General features: G+C 42.8%; 1 protein-coding gene across 5 annotated transcripts in view; it reads right to left on the bottom strand.

The window, feature by feature from the left end:
- plxdc1 (plexin domain containing 1) overlaps positions 1-16,943 on the bottom strand; it is a 551,383-nt gene that overhangs the window by 287,721 nt on the left and 246,719 nt on the right. For 4 of the 5 annotated variants that reach the window (XM_082152791.1, XM_082152793.1, XM_082152792.1 and 1 more), the window contains exon 5: positions 3,173-3,295. The exons of the other annotated variant lie outside the window; for it this stretch is intronic. In XM_082152791.1, the coding sequence (XP_082008917.1) occupies positions 3,173-3,295 (123 nt within the window). The remainder of the gene's footprint in view (positions 1-3,172; positions 3,296-16,943) is intronic. 5 annotated transcript variants of the gene reach the window in all.

Below are 16,943 nucleotides of genomic sequence, written 5' to 3'. Positions count from 1 at the left end.
CTTCCCTTTACCTCTGTACAGATAAAACGTTGTCGGGATAATTCCAGTTCACGTGGCAACACGGAAGCGATAAATAATTCTTTATTATACATTTTTAAGGCCAGACAAGTGTTTTGTTGAGGGTTGGTTTGTAAAGAAGGACTACACGTCTGTGCACATATGTATTCAAACGCTCATACCTATAGACTAAATAAACACGTGATGCGCACCGTCTGCATTTTCACGGGTTTGTGTTTTTGAGGTTTGCGAAGAGATATATATATTTTTCAAAAATGTTCAAGGCTTGCACCTTGGAATCTGTTTCAGGGTTTGCGTTCTCGAGCCACCAGGCACTGTTTTGTGTGGATGAACGGGCCGGAGCGCATTGAGTGTTTTCTGTTAGAACGGTGCCGTGTTAGCACTAAGTTAATAACTAATGATCTTTGCAACGGAAGTGAATCAATCAATCAAAACTAACTTTAGCTGGACAATAACTTTATTCTAGAGCTGCTGTAAAGCCAACACAATCTCTGTTACTGTAATTTCCTATTATCAGTGTAAAGCTGCTTTGAAACAATCTATATTGTTAAAAGTGCAATATAAATGAAGGTGACTTGACTTGACTGACTTGTTAAAAGGAAAATAATGCAACAAAGTTTGTTTTGCTGTACAACAGATCTAGAAGAATATAGTGTTGTAGTCCAGCTTAAGTATTGTCAAGATTCATCTTTGTTTTTGTTCCTACTTTCCCCTGTGTGAAGTTCATTTTACTTTGTTGTCGTTTCTGAGTATGCCCTTGTTTGTCGACATACTGTAGTTTCTGATTAGTTAATTGATTAGTTTCGCCTGTGTCTAGTTTAGTGCCTCATTTTTTTATACTCAGTTTAGTTCAGTTCTTTGGTTTTGCCTATTGAATGGTTGGTGTGTATTGCTCTTGTGGTTTTTCCTGGGTCTTCCTGTGGCAGAGATTTTTTAATCTTTATATTTATTGTGTTGAGTATTAAGAGGGACTGCTGCATTTTTATCCAAGTATCATGATTTCCTCTCTTCTGTCATTGACCCGTGACATTTATATACTGTATCCTAATGATATTGAAAATATATGTAAAGTAAACAGACATGATTAATTATATTGCTGTCAATTTAAAATGAAGACCATTTTATTTGTTATATCCATCAATCCATTCATCCATTCTTCAAACTGATCTGGAGTCGATCTCAACATCTCGGGCCATAGACAGAAGTATATTAAATTATTAAAATATTTTTTGCAGGCTAAAATAAGTGATTTCCTTTGGAAGTCAGTTGTGCCTTTTGACAACAGTCCAGCATGCTAACTTGCTTCATCAAATCCAAACTATCATTACCATTTATGCTTGGTGATGATTGCCACTTGCAGCTATATTATTTGTTAATATTGTACATTTTAATCATTTTGAATAATATCGCAATTATTAACTGACTTGGTCACAAAGTAACGTTGTGGCAACTAATACAGTAATTTCACTTTTACAGTTGTGACAACACGACTTGTTACGTTGCCATGATGAAAGTTTGGTCATCAGGTGACTTTGCAGTTACGTAACAGTCACATATTATGGTTAGCTGGGTAGACATGACAACCACTTACTCCTTAGCATCTAGCTAACAAAGGAGTTTGATACTGTTGATCACCAGATTCTCTTAAATAGATTAAGTGAGTACGTTGGCCTATCTGAAACCGTTTTTAATTGGTTTTCATCATATCTTAGCGGAAGAACATCTGTAGTATCTATTAATAATACCTTGTCTGAATATTATGAGGTAATGTGTGGTGTTCCTCAGGGATCAATTTTAGGACCACTACTTTTTAATCTATATATGTTACCTCTCGGTCGTATCATCAGGAGACATGGTATATCTTTTCACAGTTATGCTGATGATACACAGTTATATATAGCCGTATCTCCTGATGACACTGGTCAAATTGATTTACTTGCAAATTGCATTCAAGACATAAATGACTGGATGTCGCAAAATTTCCTACAACTAAACAAAGACAAAACAGAAGTTTTGATAATTGGATCAAAAGCTCAGAGAGAAAAATTGACCCCTAAACTAAATATCCTGGGATTAAACCCAAGCAGAGTGGCAAAAAATTTAGGGGTAGTCTTTGACTCTGATTTTAATTTTAAAGCGCATGTGAGTAATATTACAAAAATTGCATTTTATCATTTAAAGAACATTGCTAAAATAAGACCATTTCTCTCTTTGAGCAATACAGAAATATTAATGCATACATTTATAACTAGCAGACTTGACTATTGTAATGCCCTCCTTTCTGGTCTACCAAAGACTACAATTAATAAATTACAATTAATACAAAACTCAGCTGCTCGAGTAATGACAAAGACCAAGAAGAGAGAACACATCACACCTATACTAAAATCATTACATTGGTTACCTGTTAGTTTTCGTATTGATTTTAAAAACCTTTTATTAGTTTATAAAGCACTGCATGGACTTGCTCCAGACTATCTTTTAAAAATGCTTATAATGTATGAACCTATAAGGACTCTTAGATCATCGGATTCTTTACTTTTAACAGTGCCACTCAGTAAAACAAAAAAAATTGGTGATGCTGCTTTTAGCCGCTACACTCCTCGCCTCTGGAATAATCTTCCAGAAGAAGTAAGACGTGCTAGAAATATAAATAGTTTTAAGTCAAAATTGAAAACATATCTTTTTAGCCTGGCCTTCCTATAAAACCTATAATTTCATTTTCTTCTTCTTTTCTTCATTTTAATACATTTTCATACATTTTTATTTTTATTCTTGTATTTTACTTGTACTTGTATTTTTGGTGTGTCTGTAAAGCACTTTGAACTGCATTGACTTGTCTGGAAAAGTGCTATATAAATAAAATTTGCTTGCTTGCTTGCTTGCTAAATTCATTGCCTTAATATTCATTTTACTCAATGTATATTTTTCCAACATATTTAAAGTTATAAAAAGTGCCTCAAACTTTTATTTTTCTTTATTTAAGGGATTGTGGGTAATATTAACAAAATGATAAAAAATAAAATAAAAAAATGTTATTATATCTCATCTTCAAGTCATTCTGAATCTATATGACTGATCTATATGAATAACACTTTGATTTGAGATGCACTAATCCTAATCTCACATATTCCTTCCATTAAACTGAACTCACCATTGTCCAGATACCGTACAGTGGAGTTTTTAGAAAAACTCGGGTCGAAGTTTGCCATGAGTGGAGCAATATACTGCGTCGCTGTCAGCATGCGGTGTGTTATCTCTCCAGTGAAAATAAACCCTATAAAAATATAAAGAGTTCAGGCATAAGATACAAAATTTAAAGAAAGAAAAATAAAATATATTTTGTTTTAGATGTTACACAAAAAGGTATATTAATTTGGATAAATATTGTGTGCATTAAAAGATCCCTTTATTGCATTTAGGATGGAACATAACCCTTTCAGTTTAATAATAATATGAAAAAAGTTATTGAAATTAATTCAAGCAGAATGGTGCTATGCGAAAACAGGAATATTGACACTGCAAAAAATCATCCCATCAGAAAATGTATTTTTATTTTCATTAAAGGGGTAATTCACCACTGCCAAAATGGGCTTTCAATAATCTTGGCTGCCTGTGCAATAGAAAGGTGAAAGAAATGTTGAAATCTATACTACCTGACTAGGAAAAACAGAGTGGAAGATATCTTCCCTTTTGCCAAATAGGTAGGAAAACTTCAACATCCATAATGCAATGGGCATGTTGCCACCTAAGGCTGTTCCCAGTTTGCTCCTATTGGATAGGCAAATTTCACCTTAGGAAATACTTCTTAGCAAAACTTGTCAAAGGCTGCATCTGAAATCACATACTACAGTATGTGACAAAAGAATTATGTTCGAATTCACAATACTCATAGAAGAGTAGGCAAAAAGTACCTAGATGACCTACTACTTCCAGCGATATTCTGAAGTATGCATACAATGGACATGGGAGAGGATTTGTGAATGGTAGTGAAGCGACACAACTGACACTGGTAGGTCACATGATGATGACAACATGGCGAATGTAGTATGGATTACATTCATACTGCACACATAGAGAACATACTCTTTTATTGCTTGCAAAGTAAGTACTGTTCCTACTCTAGATAGTATGTGATATCAGACGCAACCTCAGTGGTGTCGACTTGTATTGTTAACAGATTCAAGAATTCAAAGAGTAAACATTGAACGCAAATTAGTTATTTTTGGTTTCCAGTGAAGGATCCATAGCTTTGAAGCCAATTGTTAAAAGCAGCAAAGAATAGTATATTTAAATAACACTGTTATGGAAAAAAAAACAAAAAAAAAACCCACTGTGTTCAAACTGGATGATTATGAACTAGGGATGTGACGATTCAAATTACTCACGGTTTGGTTTTTATCACAGTTTTAGGGGCACGGTTTCAGTGCGGTTTGGTATGTGCAATATTCAGGGGAAAAAGGACTACTGTCAAATAAGAATAAAGAAAATTAAAATAAATAATCAAACTACAAGCAACAGCACAAATAAATACAATATAGCAAATATATAATATACAACAGTGCTTTTCAGGTTATTTAGGTATCTAACAGTAGTTTTCAGGTACAGTAATTTTAGTAATCAAATGCATAACTGTATAAATTAAAAAGCTAATTATTATTATTTTGAACATTTTTTAAATTAAAAACATATTATAATATATTTTTATAGAATATTATTATATTTATAAGAATATTAGCCTGCTGTCACTTAAAGACAATGCACAAATCCAAAATACTGATACAAATGCGATGTCTTTCTCGACTGTTTAAATTAACTCAAGACATAACCTACTTTGTTTGCTAGGATGCTCGCCAAGACGGGCATGTTGAACATTTTTGTGTGAATTTGTCTGTTCAAGCGCAAGACTTGAAAGAGATCTCAATATTGCACACTGTCTGGATTTCTATGTGCACGCTTCGGATGAGTGCACACACAAATCTTCTCACAGCGAATGTGCAAGTTCCCTTTTGCGTATTTAGCGCTTAAATGTTTAAACTAGCAAGGCTTAAATTAGTTTAGTTTAAACATATATCAATGTGTGCTGTTTAGGTCTCAGCTGCACTTGCGCGTTATCAACAGCCGGGTGATGACGATGTAAAAGGCTGGTCACATTAGAGCATATGGCACACATATTGAGTTTACAAAGAGTGAATGTTTTGTCTACTTTTTTTTAATCATCGCTGTTGTAACATATTGGGAAGCCAGAATGCGTATCCATCGACAGAAACATACATTAACCGGACTCTGTCTGTTTAACGCATTGTTATTTAAAAAAAAATTTGTATATTGTTTTTTCTGTGATTTTTGCCTGTGACAGGACAGTATAGAGTTGACAGGAAACGAGGTGGGAGAGAGACGGGGGACGGGATCGGGAAGGGTCCACGAGCCGGGACTCGAACTCAGGCCGCCCGAGCGCAACATGTCGGCGCACCGACCACGAGGCCATCTGTGCCGACACGCATTGGTATTTTTAGGCAACACTGGTGCAACGAGAAGAAAAGCTTTTTCTTTCTCCCCGATGTCAGCCAAGTGCAACCACAGACAGTAGCGCGGGAAGGGGAGTGCTGCGGGGGCTGCAGCCCCCTCGTCATAGCATCAGCACCCCCAAGTGGGGGGCTGTGGACTAACATAATATTGTTCTTTAAAAACGTGAAATAAAAATAAATAAATGGACAGCGTTAACTAACTCTCTTATGCCTAATGTAGTGAGTGTTCAAGCTATGGAGAAAATGAAATAAAGTTTGAATTTGTCATGCTTTGTTCCGATCAGAGCACGTGAGCGGAGAGCGCATTTCTGAATATTCCGCTCCGCTCGCTCATTACACTCAACCCATAATGGCCTGCTGGTTCCAAAATATGTGGAATAAGGTCTGCCTCCGACTAAAGTTTTTTTTTTTTCTAGTCGACTAGTAGTTGTTCATTTAAGCCATTAGTGGACAAATCGCCCCTTTATATACATTTTATTACTTAAATAGGCTATATACAGGATAATGAGTGTGCACATAATATATGCACGGCCGCACGCATAAAGCTTGCCACAAAGAACCGGTAAAAGTATGAATGTGTCAAAAACAGCAAGGAGACATTAAATTGTTTATTAATAAACTGGTGTTTTCTGTGTCGCTGCAAAGATGAAGTTGACGATGCGGACTCGCCATGAACGCCAGAGAGAAATGCACATTTCATATGGATTTCATATAATCAGAGAGTAGCCTATTTCTTTTTGTTTTGAATAGCTTAGTTTAAAAGTAGACCTTTCAAGCTTTCTATAATAGATAGCCTATATTTCTCAAATCTGTGAGGCACAAGCTGAGTTTCGGCGCCCTCCAGTTCACGTGCAACGCAAGTGATTGTGCCGGTGCCTTTATTACATTGTCTGCTATATATTTGCTTCTTATTTATTAAATACAGGCAATTGGTTGATAAAACATTGATCAAAATTAAGATACAATTTATACAAAATCAAAATCTTTTAAAAATAGTCTTTCTACAAAACAAAACTCAATGAAGTGTTCAAAATCATGTCTTACCCACTCCATGTCTCCAGTCATATTACGCATCTCATGATGTATCTTTATCTTTCTCATGCTGCATATGCTCACTTTTATAATCAACATTGATTCAATTAAAAAATAATATTAGCCTATAATATTTAAACATAAATATGAAACTAAATGTTTTTTTTTTTAATGGCTACAACATGTAACATGTAAAATGTGGTGCGGCGCAGCTCGTCCACTGCGTCAGGGGAAAGACCCTGACCTTGGTCCAAATCTTTCAGCAGATCAGCCTGGTATGCTTGCAACACAGCCATTGTTTGCCCTGCCATTTAAGCGAGATGTTATCTTAAGTGGCTTAGAAGGCAGGGCCGGAGCACTCAGTGTTGGTGCCTCTCCAGTTCCGAGATAGTTCGCGAACATCTCGTCAATTGGGGGCATCGACACATACCTGTGTTGGCGCATCCTCTCAGCATCAGCGTAGTTCGCTCACTGATGGCGATGGATGCGCGCTGAATACGGGTTCTTCTATACCTTTTCGATCACATTGTGTAGATCGGGCTGGAATGGAAGGCTCAAGGGAGCTGGAGCGTTATGGCCAGAAAGAAAGTGTTTGTCAAGTCTGCCACAAGCGGTCTCTTCCCTCACGCGCTCCCACGGCAGCTGAAGCCTGAAGCGCGTTCCATAACACTCAACAACTCATACGCCGGGCAGGGGGGTTGTGAGGGTTTGGGTTGTACATCCTCTTCACCCTCATCAGCCATCTCCTGCTCTCTTGGGCTGGGTGCCAGCAGAGGCACCCAGCTCTATCCTCTATCCTCTATCCTCCAGCTCTATCTGAGGATGTTAGTGACAACACATCCTCATTCAGCAGCTCACTCTCACGAGCCTCCGAGGGGCCCAAACAGTAAACGCACAAGTTGTGTGTGTCATCAGGTGTCAAATATCTTAGACACGGATCCACATATTTCCTGAAGCGTTTTTCACAAGCCATGATTACCTTTTGAAGTTTCGGGTTGAAGCATACAAACAAAACAGTCCCTGAAGATGAAAAGAGGATGACATGTTCTCCAGGCGCCCCTTATATACTTCCGGGTCGCACTAGTAGTGACGTCATAGGCTGTTGCCGGTCAATATGATTGCCATGATTGGATAAGCGTTTCAGACACCGGTTCACATGGAGGCGTTTCCCAAAGTGTCATCGACGCAGTGCGAGTTTCCTTTCGAAAGGGAATTCGAAAGATTTGTGTGTGCCATCCAAAGTGTGCACACGTCTCAGCGCGCAAATATTGACTTCAGTTGAGATGTGTGCTTAAATGGACAAATTCACACAAAAATTATCACACAGTCAACATATCTGTCTTGATGAGTATCCTAGCAGACAGTCTGTTATGCCTTAAGTGAACTTATACTGTACGGTCGAGAAAGACAATGCATGTGTAACAGAATCTGTGCATTATGCCTTAAAGGGACAGTACCCTAATATTCCTGCTGTCTGTGTTTTTAATGTTAATGAAACCACAAAAGACAAGGAATCACTTGAATAGCTTTTGTAACTTTAATAAGGATTAATCTTTAATTTATTGTCAAATTTGCAATGTTATTTTACATTTGATTACTTTATTCATTTTCTAGTTATTTTTTCTTTTTTTAGTACTTTGCTCTATTGTATTTATTTGTGCTGTTGCTTGTAGTTAGATTATTTGTTCTTATTTACTTTCTTTTTATCTGACAGTAGTCCTTTTTTTCCGTTAACATAGCACATACCGAACCATACCAAACCGTGAGCTATTTGAACCGTTGCACCCCTAATATATTCTAGTGTTGTTAACTTGACATTTTGCGCATACCTTTGCGCATACCAATAGACTGAACTCGTAATACGCATGTGAACTCGTAATACGCCATCAGCTCACAGGTTTCGCGTTTAAAGTCTGTGTAGAGTTTCCTGTTAAAACGGTGATGTGTTAGCGGCCCCTAAGTAAATAACTAATAGTGAATCAATCAAATTAACTTTAGCTGGAAAATAACTTTATTCAAGAACTGCTATAAAGCCAAAACAATCTCTGTTACTTTAAACTATCCTTGTATCTCTGTAAAGCCGCTTTGGAACAATCTACATTGTTAAAAGCGTTAGATAAATGAAGATGACTTGACTTGACATTTCAGCCATTCATCATTAAACTAAAATGCAGTCAACCAAACATAAAAGTTACTCTGCTCAAATAAAATGATTTTATTTTTGCGCGTGTGAAGGATGCTGTTCTCTTACGAGAGGTTCTCTCGTACTGCGTAATATCTTACGCTACGGGGAAATCTCTTTTCCGCGAGATACTGAAGCCAAAAATTATCCTTAATTTTGGAATAATGTAAAACGCGTTGCGGCAGCATGCAGACATAGGCGAAACAGCTCGCGCGCCTATTAGCTGCTCTGCGGCAACTGCAGCAGCCTATCGAAAGGCCCCGTCGAAACGGGCGTGGCCTTGGGCTATAAATGTAGCTCGAGAGGCTGGTATAGCTGATTTTTATCTCTTCAGCGGAGCTCACGCATTGCTGGATCCAGAGAGAAGAAGCCACACCGTCGAAAAAGCCTTTTCAGCGGGACGAGCCTTGCATCGAAGCCGCTGGCCGAGCCGCCTTCTGCTGCCGTTCCTGCTGCGCTATCCGGCGCACTATATCCTTTACAATACTAGTGTGTGTTCGCCGCCGCGACACACACTCTCTCTCTCTAAAAGAGCTCGAGCGTCTTTTTTAAGATGTCTCGCACCTTCTGTGGCTCGTGCCGAGCCCCACTCAGCGACGGGGACCGCCATGTCATCTGCGTTTCCTGCCTGGGTGAAGGACATGCAGCTCTCGCTCTCGCTGACGGCGGATGCCCTCACTGCGAGCTACTGCCTATGGCGACTCTGAGGACTCGCCAGGCATTCTTCCACGAGACTGCACTCCCGCCCGCTGCGGTACCGCGCCGTAAAAGGCGCCATGCTCGGCGGGTCCCGGAGCCTCCTCCAACCGTTACAAGCTCGCCGGTTCGCCCGCCAGCTTCACCGCCTGCTTCACCTGAGTCTATCACTCCCGGACAACGGCCGCCGTCTGCCGCCGCTTCCGTTGTGGATGACACTGAAGAAGTGGCAATTGTAGAGGGGAACAGCTGCTCTATCCTGGCGTCAGAAAGTGGGGATTGGTCGAGCTCTGTGGATCTCGCCCCCTCTGCTCGCGAGTCTTCCGGGAAAAGAGCGAGCATTGAAGCGGAGCTAACGCGACTGCTCACACAGGCCGTGCAGAGCCTCGGCCTCGATAGGTCGACGCCCGCGGAGCCTGCGCACAACCGTCTGAATGGTTGTTTCCTGCTAGGAAACCGCGTTTCGCCACCTTCTAGACCCGCGCCGTTTCTTCCTGAGCTTCATGAAGAACTCGCGAAATCCTGGTGTGCCCCCTTCTCAGCCAGGGTGCGTACCTCTGCCTCAGCAGCATTCTCCGTGGTGGACGATGCTAAAAACAGAGGATACCATTCTCTTACTCTGGTGGAAGAAGCGGTAGCTGCCCATCTTTGCCCGCCCTCTGCTGGACGGCGTGCAAAGACAACGCTTCCGTCTAAAGCCTGCCGCACTACTTCAGCCATGCACAGCCGCGCGCTTACACCGCCGCTGGACAGGCTGCATCTGCGTTGCACACAATGGCTACATTGCAGATCTTCCAAGCCAACCTTCTCCGAAAGCTGGATGAGGACGGGCCGGAAGCTATCAGCATGCCGGATTTAAGAAGCGCTACGGATCTTGCACTCCGCGCCACTAAATCCGCTGCACAAGCCATAGGGCGGAACATGGCCTCTCTCACCGTTGCTGAGAGACACTTATGGTTGACGCTCTCTGAGATGCCGGACTCGGAGCGCGCTGCGTTCCTCGACGCCCCCATCTCTCCTGCCGGTCTCTTTGGATCTTCCGTCAAAGATTTCGCGGACAGATTCGCTGAGGTGCAGAAAACGTCACAAGCCATGAAGCATTTCCTGCCGAAGCGTGCTAGCTCTGCAACAGGCCGCTCTAAACAGCCGTCTGCTCGAAGCTCCCAGCCGCAGCCGCAGCCGCAGCCCACCGCCGCCGCTTCACAGCGTCGACAGGCCCGAGACTCGAGACCGTGCTCTCGCTCTGCCGGCCACCGCCCCCCACGTGGGCCCCGGCTCTAAACAGCCGTCTGCTCGAAGCTCCCAGCCGCAGCCGCAGCCCACCGCCGCCGCTTCACAGCGTCGACAGGCCCGAGACTCGAGACCGTGCTCTCGCTCTGCCGGCCGGCTCTAAACCCCGGCTCTAAACAGCCGTCTGCTCGAAGCTCCCAGCCGCAGCCGCAGCCCACCGCCGCCGCTTCACAGCGTCGACAGGCCCGAGACTCGAGACCGTGCTCTTGCTCTGCCGGCCGCCGCCCCCCACGTGGGCCCCGGCAGAAGGTTGAAATAAAGCCAGAGGCCTCAAAGTCTTCCTAGCCCGCCTAGGAAAACGACGGTGTTCAAGTCTCGCTGCGGCCAGACTTCCACCAAAACTTCTCGCTCGTTCAGTTCCAGAAAATGCGACTGTTCCAGTGTATTATGCAGTAAACAAGCCGGTACCACGGCCCACTTGCCTGCACACAAATGCTGTTTTTACGGCGACCCAGATGAATCTCTCAAAGAGTGTTTTTCCTGGTATTCCGGCCACGGCCGATGGTGTTATGAGTAGGCTTGGGTATCGAGTATCGATTGGAACCGGGACTAGCTTTGCGATTTTCCCGGAATCGTTCAAAAGTTTAAATTTCGATTAAGTTTCGATTCACAGTCCGCCGACCGGAAGAAGAAACCGCTGTCTAAGTCATTTCTAGCCCTATTCTGAACTGACGTAACTACATAATCGATTTCAAACTGCCAAATGTTAACTCGCTGACACTTTAGTTAAACATTTGTAACGTACACACGGCATGGTAAATGCGTGTACTAGCACAGGCGTAAGCGTATATTGATTGTTATGCTAAACTGCGAACCGACACATTTTATGAGACGCTGTGTGAGTTGCCTTATTAACTCACACAGCGTCTCATAAAATGTATTCAGAGCAAACAACCCTGACGTTAAACCTTAAAAACGTACATATGATGTTTTCTTATTCTTCGGTATCTTGCAAGTTGCAACCATATTCTCTCGTCCTCTGTTTGTCCGTTTGAAAACTGCGCGCGATGCCGGCGAACGTAAAAAAAAATATATATTCATAAACACATTTACGAGCTGCCAACTTTCACGCATTTACCGTGAGACACACGCAATTGACACTTCTCACACGTTCTCACACCACACATCCATTTTCTCACGCACAATAAAATCGTGAAGCAAAGAGGACACGGAGACCGACAGACTAGACAGAGCAGTTACTTTATGATATACAAAAAAATCTCAGCTCTCAGATTCTGTCAATTTTATTACGAAATTCAAACAATAAATACCGTTTTGGCGCTTGTAAATGTGACGTGACAGATCCCTAGCACACGTGAACCGATCATCTCGACTAGCAGCTAATAGTAAAAAAACACGAACACTGTTGAAAGATACAGTAGGCTACAACTTACCTAACTGTATATTCCTCATATATAATATCGATCAATCAGTGTTTTTTATCAGCGTGAAGAGGTCAATAACATAGCTGGAGAACAATTATGTCATATTTACCTCAGAGAAGCCATTTAATGAACATATAGGCTATAGCACATAGTTGGCAAGAAAAAAAGAGCTATAGAGAGTATTTTGCTAAATATGTGTACTATATTACATATTTATTATATTTGTACTTATATCATTAAATAAAGTTGTTATTATAATAAAAAATTAAAAAACGCATTATATTTAATTTGAGTTATTTTTAACCTTAAATAATACTGCCAGCTGATAGGGCTCTCTGTATGTTTACAGCATTAGGTGAGTTGTTTTTTTCTTGAGAAAAATTAACGCCTATCTTGAGTACCTAATATTTATCCAAATGAGTCAATATTAAATCAAATCACATTAACTGAATTGAAATGAAATAATAAAAAAGCGTAACTTACCAGAAATTGTACCATGTAAACATTGTAACATGTTGTCACTAAACCTAATAAAATTCAGTTTAGTTACTAAAATGTTAGTGACAATCACATACAATACAATACACTTATTGTGATGCAAATTTTTTTATATTTCAATTGATGGAGAAGGTCAGACTATTTCCTTCAGAAAGACCGTTGGTTAGCTAGCTCATTTAAAATAGATTTGATATTTATATTGTAGTTGAAAACAGCCCTGTGAGAAATTCATAGTAAATTTCATAAAAAGTAAAAAGTTCATAGAATTAAAATTGATCTAAACTTTTTTGACCCTGCCTCTTAAAAGAATCAGAATCGAGAATCGTTAGGAATCGGAATCGAAACAAGGAATCGGAATCGGAATCGGAATCGTTCAAATTCAAACGATACCCAACCCTAGTTATGAGTGTAGTAAAAATGCCCGCTGCCCAGTGCCCATTCCAGGGCCGGCGCTAGCCATTTGGGTGCCCTAAGCACAAATGCTTGGTGGTGCCCCCCCCCCCCACCCCCCCCCCCACCCCCCCCCCCACCAAGGGAATAACAACCATTCAGAATTTCTTAGTTAGGTTCTCTTTACTTCCAAAATAACTGCTGCAAATAAATAATTTTACATTAACAATGGCACCAAACATGAAAAGAAATAAATAATATAAAGGTTAAAATTATAAATACCAAATACCACCACAATTACTAAAAACACAGATTTGGAACTGAACAATGTAAACACAGAAAGTTAAAAGTGCAAAGGTCAGGCACAATATAATAATTCTGTACATAATTTGACAACTCTGTGAATATGAAAATATACAAACACTGAGATTGTGGGGGTTTTTTTTCTTCTAATTGCAGTTTCAAAGTAAAAAAAAAAAAAAAAGAAGATTTTAGCCATGCAGGGCTAAAGCCCCGGATCTTTTGCACTACTATAGCGACGCCCCTGGACATGCATACGCATAGGCGTAATTTGCGGGTAGGACATGTCCCCACCACTTTTGAAACATCTCGCGGCACGAATGTACCAATACAAACAAACAAAACATCTCCAGTTAACCAGCAGAGCATTCATTTCATTCGTTTTTTAAATAAGAGTCGATCTAGCGCTGAAATGTGTTGTTTTTTTAAATCAACTGATCAAAGTGCTCGTTGCCGAGCGATCAGTGGCGCGGATACTATGTTTGTTTCTGGCTCGCGCACAGCCTTCACTCAGACGCGCGTTTCAATCCGTTGTGGAGAGACTCTCTATTCGCTCCGGTACAATTAGAAAACAAAAAGCACAAAAAGTGTCCCTGCCTGATATACAACCACTAAAAAACATAATCGGTTTTGATGAGAAAAAACAACAAAAAAAACGATATGAGTGCGGATTAGAACTCAGAACCTCTGACACGCTTGGCAAAAATTCTACCACTGGACCACTTAAATACACACATAATTTTCGTCGGAACAACATATAATAGGCCTCATTGAACGACCACTTAAACCCAATATTAACATGCTTTAGACATATTTTATTTGTTATTTATACTAGTACCCTATTGTGATGATTTTTCACGACCCAGATTTTTTGGTGCCCCCCCAAGCACTTGGTGCCCTACGCGCAGTGCGTGATGTGCGTGTGCGGAGCGCCGGCCCTGGCCCATTCCTACACACAGACACAGCCCGCCCCACAGGGCTCACGCACATAAAATCAACTCATGTCGGTTGCACATTAAATGTAGTGAACCCACGACCCAGTGCCCACAAACACTACACACTGCATGTCTTTCGGTTTCTGTAAAAACGAAACCAACACACATACAGTCAGCTCAGGCCGACGGTGTTTTCAGTGCAGTAAATGTGCCCGTGGTTATACGCCCACATTCACTCACAGACATGACAAGCCCCACGGGGTCCCCCCCGCTCGTTCTCCCTCAGCTATCCACCCAAGGAGAGTCGAGCGCGGACAGGCTGCCCGCTGTGATCAGCGCGCCCCCCGCCTCAAACGCTGCAGATGCGGCATCTATGTTACAGCATACCGAAGCTCTACGGCCGCCACTATATCGCGGCCAGAGCCCAGATCTCATTCAACCCCTAGCTATTCGTGCGAATGCATGGGCAAAGCTCCCCGGGGTATCAGAATGGGTGCTGAACATTATAGAAAGAGGCTATTCGCTACAGTTCGCTCGACGCCTCCGCAGTCGAAACCACGGTGGAAAAGGAAGTAGCACAACTACTTCGAGCTGAGATTGCGAAACTGTTGAGCAAAGGGGCCATAGAGCCTTTATCTCAAGCTCAGAGCGAAGGGGGTTTGTACAGCAGATATTTTCTGGTACCGAAGAAAGACGGGGGTCTCAGACCCATTTTAGATCTAAGACAGCTGAACAAAGCGCTTGCAAAGCGCCGGTTCAAAATGCTCACGACCAGGAAAATCCTCTCGCAAATTCGCCAAGGGGACTGGTTTGTGTCAATAGATCTGAAGGACGCGTATTTTCAAATACAAATAGCGTCACGTCACAGTTGATTTTGGACGATTGGCTGGTTCTAGCTCAGACTCGCTCAGAGCTCATAGAACACAGGACCATGTTACTCGAACATCTCGAGAACTTGGGTCTCAAAGTCAATTGGGCGAAAAGTTCACTGTCTCCCAGTCAGAGAATATCTTTTCTGGGCACAGAACTGGACTCGCTGTCTATGACAGCTCAGCTATCGCCACAGCGCACACTGGACATTCAGCGCATGACGGAAACCTTCCGCTGCGGCGCTATAGTCCCGATCAGAAAGTTTCAAAGGATGCTGGGTCTCATGGCCTCAGCATCATCAGTACTCCAGCTGGGTCTGCTTCGCATGCGCCCACTGCAGTTCTGGTTAAAAGCGCGAGTGCCGCGCCGAGCGTGGACCTCCGGTCTTTTTCGCCTCAAGGTCAATCAGAAATGCATCTCAGCCCTGAAACCTTGGAAAGCGATCGACTGGTACCAGTCAGGTGTAAGCCTGGGGACTTCCTCGAGTGTGAAGGTAGTGTCCACGGACGCCTCCACCTCGGGATGGGGAGCGCTGCTCGAGGGCAGACCGTTCTTTGGCCAGTGGTCAGAACGGGAAAAGCTTCTACACATAAACTGCTTGGAAATGATAGCAGTCGACAACGCGCTGAGGCCCGCTCTATGCTGTTCCCCCCGTCGCGCTCCTACCTCAGGTATTAGAGCGGATCAGGGAAAACGGATGCTCAGTGCTACTAGTAGCTCTGTTCTGGAAGAACCAGGCCTGGTTCCCAGTTCTGATGCAGCTGACAAGCACTGCCCCATGGCCGATACCGGTGAGGAGGGACCTCCTCTCTCAAGCCAGGGGCTCGATCTGGCATCCTCGCCCGGAGCTTTGGTCCCTACATGTGTGGGCCATCAACGGGTACCCGCTAGCCTCCCGGAGGGAGTGCTAAACACGATCACGCAGGCTAGAGCCCCCTCTACGAGACGGCTCTATTCCTCGAAATGGTCTGTGTTCTCTGGCTGGTGCACAGCCCGTGGCATATCACCCCAAGATTGTGGGGTGACGGAGGTTCTTTCCTTCCTACAAGAGCTACTGGACAAGGGCAGGACCCCATCCACGCTCAAAGTTTACGTGGCGGCTATAGCAGCGTTTACTAAACCAACGCTTGGCCAGTCACTTGGAAGGAACGATCTGGTCATTCGCTTCCTTAGAGGAGCTAAGAGGCTAAACCCTCCCAGACCTCCCTCAGGCCCCATATGGGACCTTTCCACGGTCTTGGAGGCCATGAAAGGTGCCCCATTCGAGCCGATCCAATCAGTGGATATCAAACACTTGTCTTTCAAGACAGTATTTCTTAGGGCTCTCGCTTCAGTGAAAATTGCAGAGTATTGGGGACTCGCAAGCGCTCTCAGTAAGCGCGACATGTATGGAGTTTGGGCCAAATGACTCGAAAGTCATACTCAAACCGAGGCACGGGTACGTTCCTAAATCCCTCAACACACCGTTCAGGTCTCAGGTGATTTCCCTGTCAGCCCTGCCGGTCTCTAACGAGGAGAAGGACGCCAGCCTCCTTTGCTCGGTCAGGGCATTAAGGGCTTATGTGTCTCGCTCATCTGTCTTCAGACAGACAGAGCAGCTCTTTGTCTCGTTCTAAGGGACTAGCCGTGTCGAAACAGAGCCTATCCAGATGGATAGTCGATGCTATAGCGCTGGCTTACGCCTCTAAGGGCCTGCAGTGCCCGTTAGGTGTTAGAGCGCACTCCACAAGAGGCATGGCCTCATCGTGGGCTTGGTCTAGTGGGATTGCCTTACAAGATATATGTATGGCGGCAGGCTGGGCCTCCCCATCTACATTTA

The sequence above is a fragment of the Leuciscus leuciscus genome (assembly GCF_965113295.1).
Source record: "Leuciscus leuciscus genome assembly, chromosome: 21".
NCBI classification, from domain to species: Eukaryota; Metazoa; Chordata; class Actinopteri; order Cypriniformes; family Leuciscidae; genus Leuciscus; species Leuciscus leuciscus.
Note: the sequence above shows the minus strand (reverse complement) of the source record. Positions and strands in the feature narration are given on the sequence as shown.